Source organism: Limulus polyphemus, unplaced genomic scaffold (genome assembly GCF_000517525.1).
Source record: "Limulus polyphemus unplaced genomic scaffold, Limulus_polyphemus-2.1.2 Scaffold302, whole genome shotgun sequence".
Classification (NCBI taxonomy): domain Eukaryota; kingdom Metazoa; phylum Arthropoda; class Merostomata; order Xiphosura; family Limulidae; genus Limulus; species Limulus polyphemus.
This window is the reverse complement of record NW_013665912.1, coordinates 415,500-416,657: the sequence shown is the minus strand read 5'-3', so window position 1 is coordinate 416,657 and position 1,158 is coordinate 415,500. Positions and strand designations below refer to the sequence as shown.

General features: G+C 27.9%; 1 protein-coding gene across 1 annotated transcript in view; it reads left to right on the top strand.

The window, feature by feature from the left end:
* The window catches only part of LOC106457200 (acylamino-acid-releasing enzyme-like), a 66,333-nt gene that overhangs the window by 59,275 nt on the left and 5,900 nt on the right, over window positions 1-1,158 (top strand). The window contains exons 20-21 of the mRNA XM_013916593.2: window positions 287-317; window positions 548-656. Of these exons, the coding sequence (XP_013772047.1) occupies window positions 287-317; window positions 548-656 (140 nt within the window). The remainder of the gene's footprint in view (window positions 1-286; window positions 318-547; window positions 657-1,158) is intronic.

Below are 1,158 nucleotides of genomic sequence, written 5' to 3'. Positions count from 1 at the left end.
TGATGACTAGCTGCCTTCCCTCTAGTCTTACACTGCTAAATTAGGGATGGCTAGCGCAGATAAACAAACAAACTCTTCTTTGTATTAATTTTTTAATTACATATTTAATTATATTTGGTTAATTACATGCACAGAGGAATAATTAAATTGTGTAAATTAGTATTAATGAATCTTTATTAATTAGATATTAAGTTCATATGAATTTTACAGTAGTTATTGTTGGTGATATAATGAATCTTTGAAAGTAACTACAAATTCTTATTATTAATATTATTATTTTTTATAGCTTTACAAGGTAACTCGGACATTCCTGACTGGTGAGTTTGTCATTTTTGTATAGAGGTACATATATTTGTCAAATTTAATATTTTTGTTGTTTTATAACAAAAATTGAATAGGTAAATAAATTCTATAATTAAGTAAGTATAAACAGCTCATGTTATGGGTTTTGACTAATATTATATCCCATCATTAATCATTTTAATGTCATATTTTGACACAGCTTGAAGTCTATTGTAGGTTTTAATATTTTTTTTGCATTTTGTAGGTGTTTCACAGAGGCAGGTCTTGGAAAACAATTTAGCTTTCAAGAGCCAGCTACTTCAGAAGTACTAACCACCATGTGGAACTGTTCACCAATCAGATATGTAAATAATGTAGGTTGTTTTTCTTACTTGAAAACATCACAGTCTATTTTGAATATGTTATTTAGAACATTTTAAAACCAGAGAAAATGGTTAGCAGTATGTAGTGATATAATATGCTACTTTAATAATTACTGATTTATACTTGTGTTACATGGATAAACAAATATCTTTTAAAAACTCTTAAATTAACATTTTTTCTTACTAGTAGTCTTTTGGGTTCCTGCAAATAACTACTAACTAGTAGTGTCTAACTACTATACGTGCAATTATAAGTTGTAAATCACTAGGGGAACATGCAGCTCATGTTACACTAATGAATTACATTACCCACAAGCTACTACGACCTGCTTGCGTGTGTGCCTCGTGAAACATTTTTATTATAATATTATTATTTATTTTACTCTCAACTAACCTAAAAGGATCCCTATTTTTACATTTTAGTTACTGTCAATTATCGAAGAGAGGTAACCCTAATTATTATATACTAACGATAGTAATGCATTTTATAATT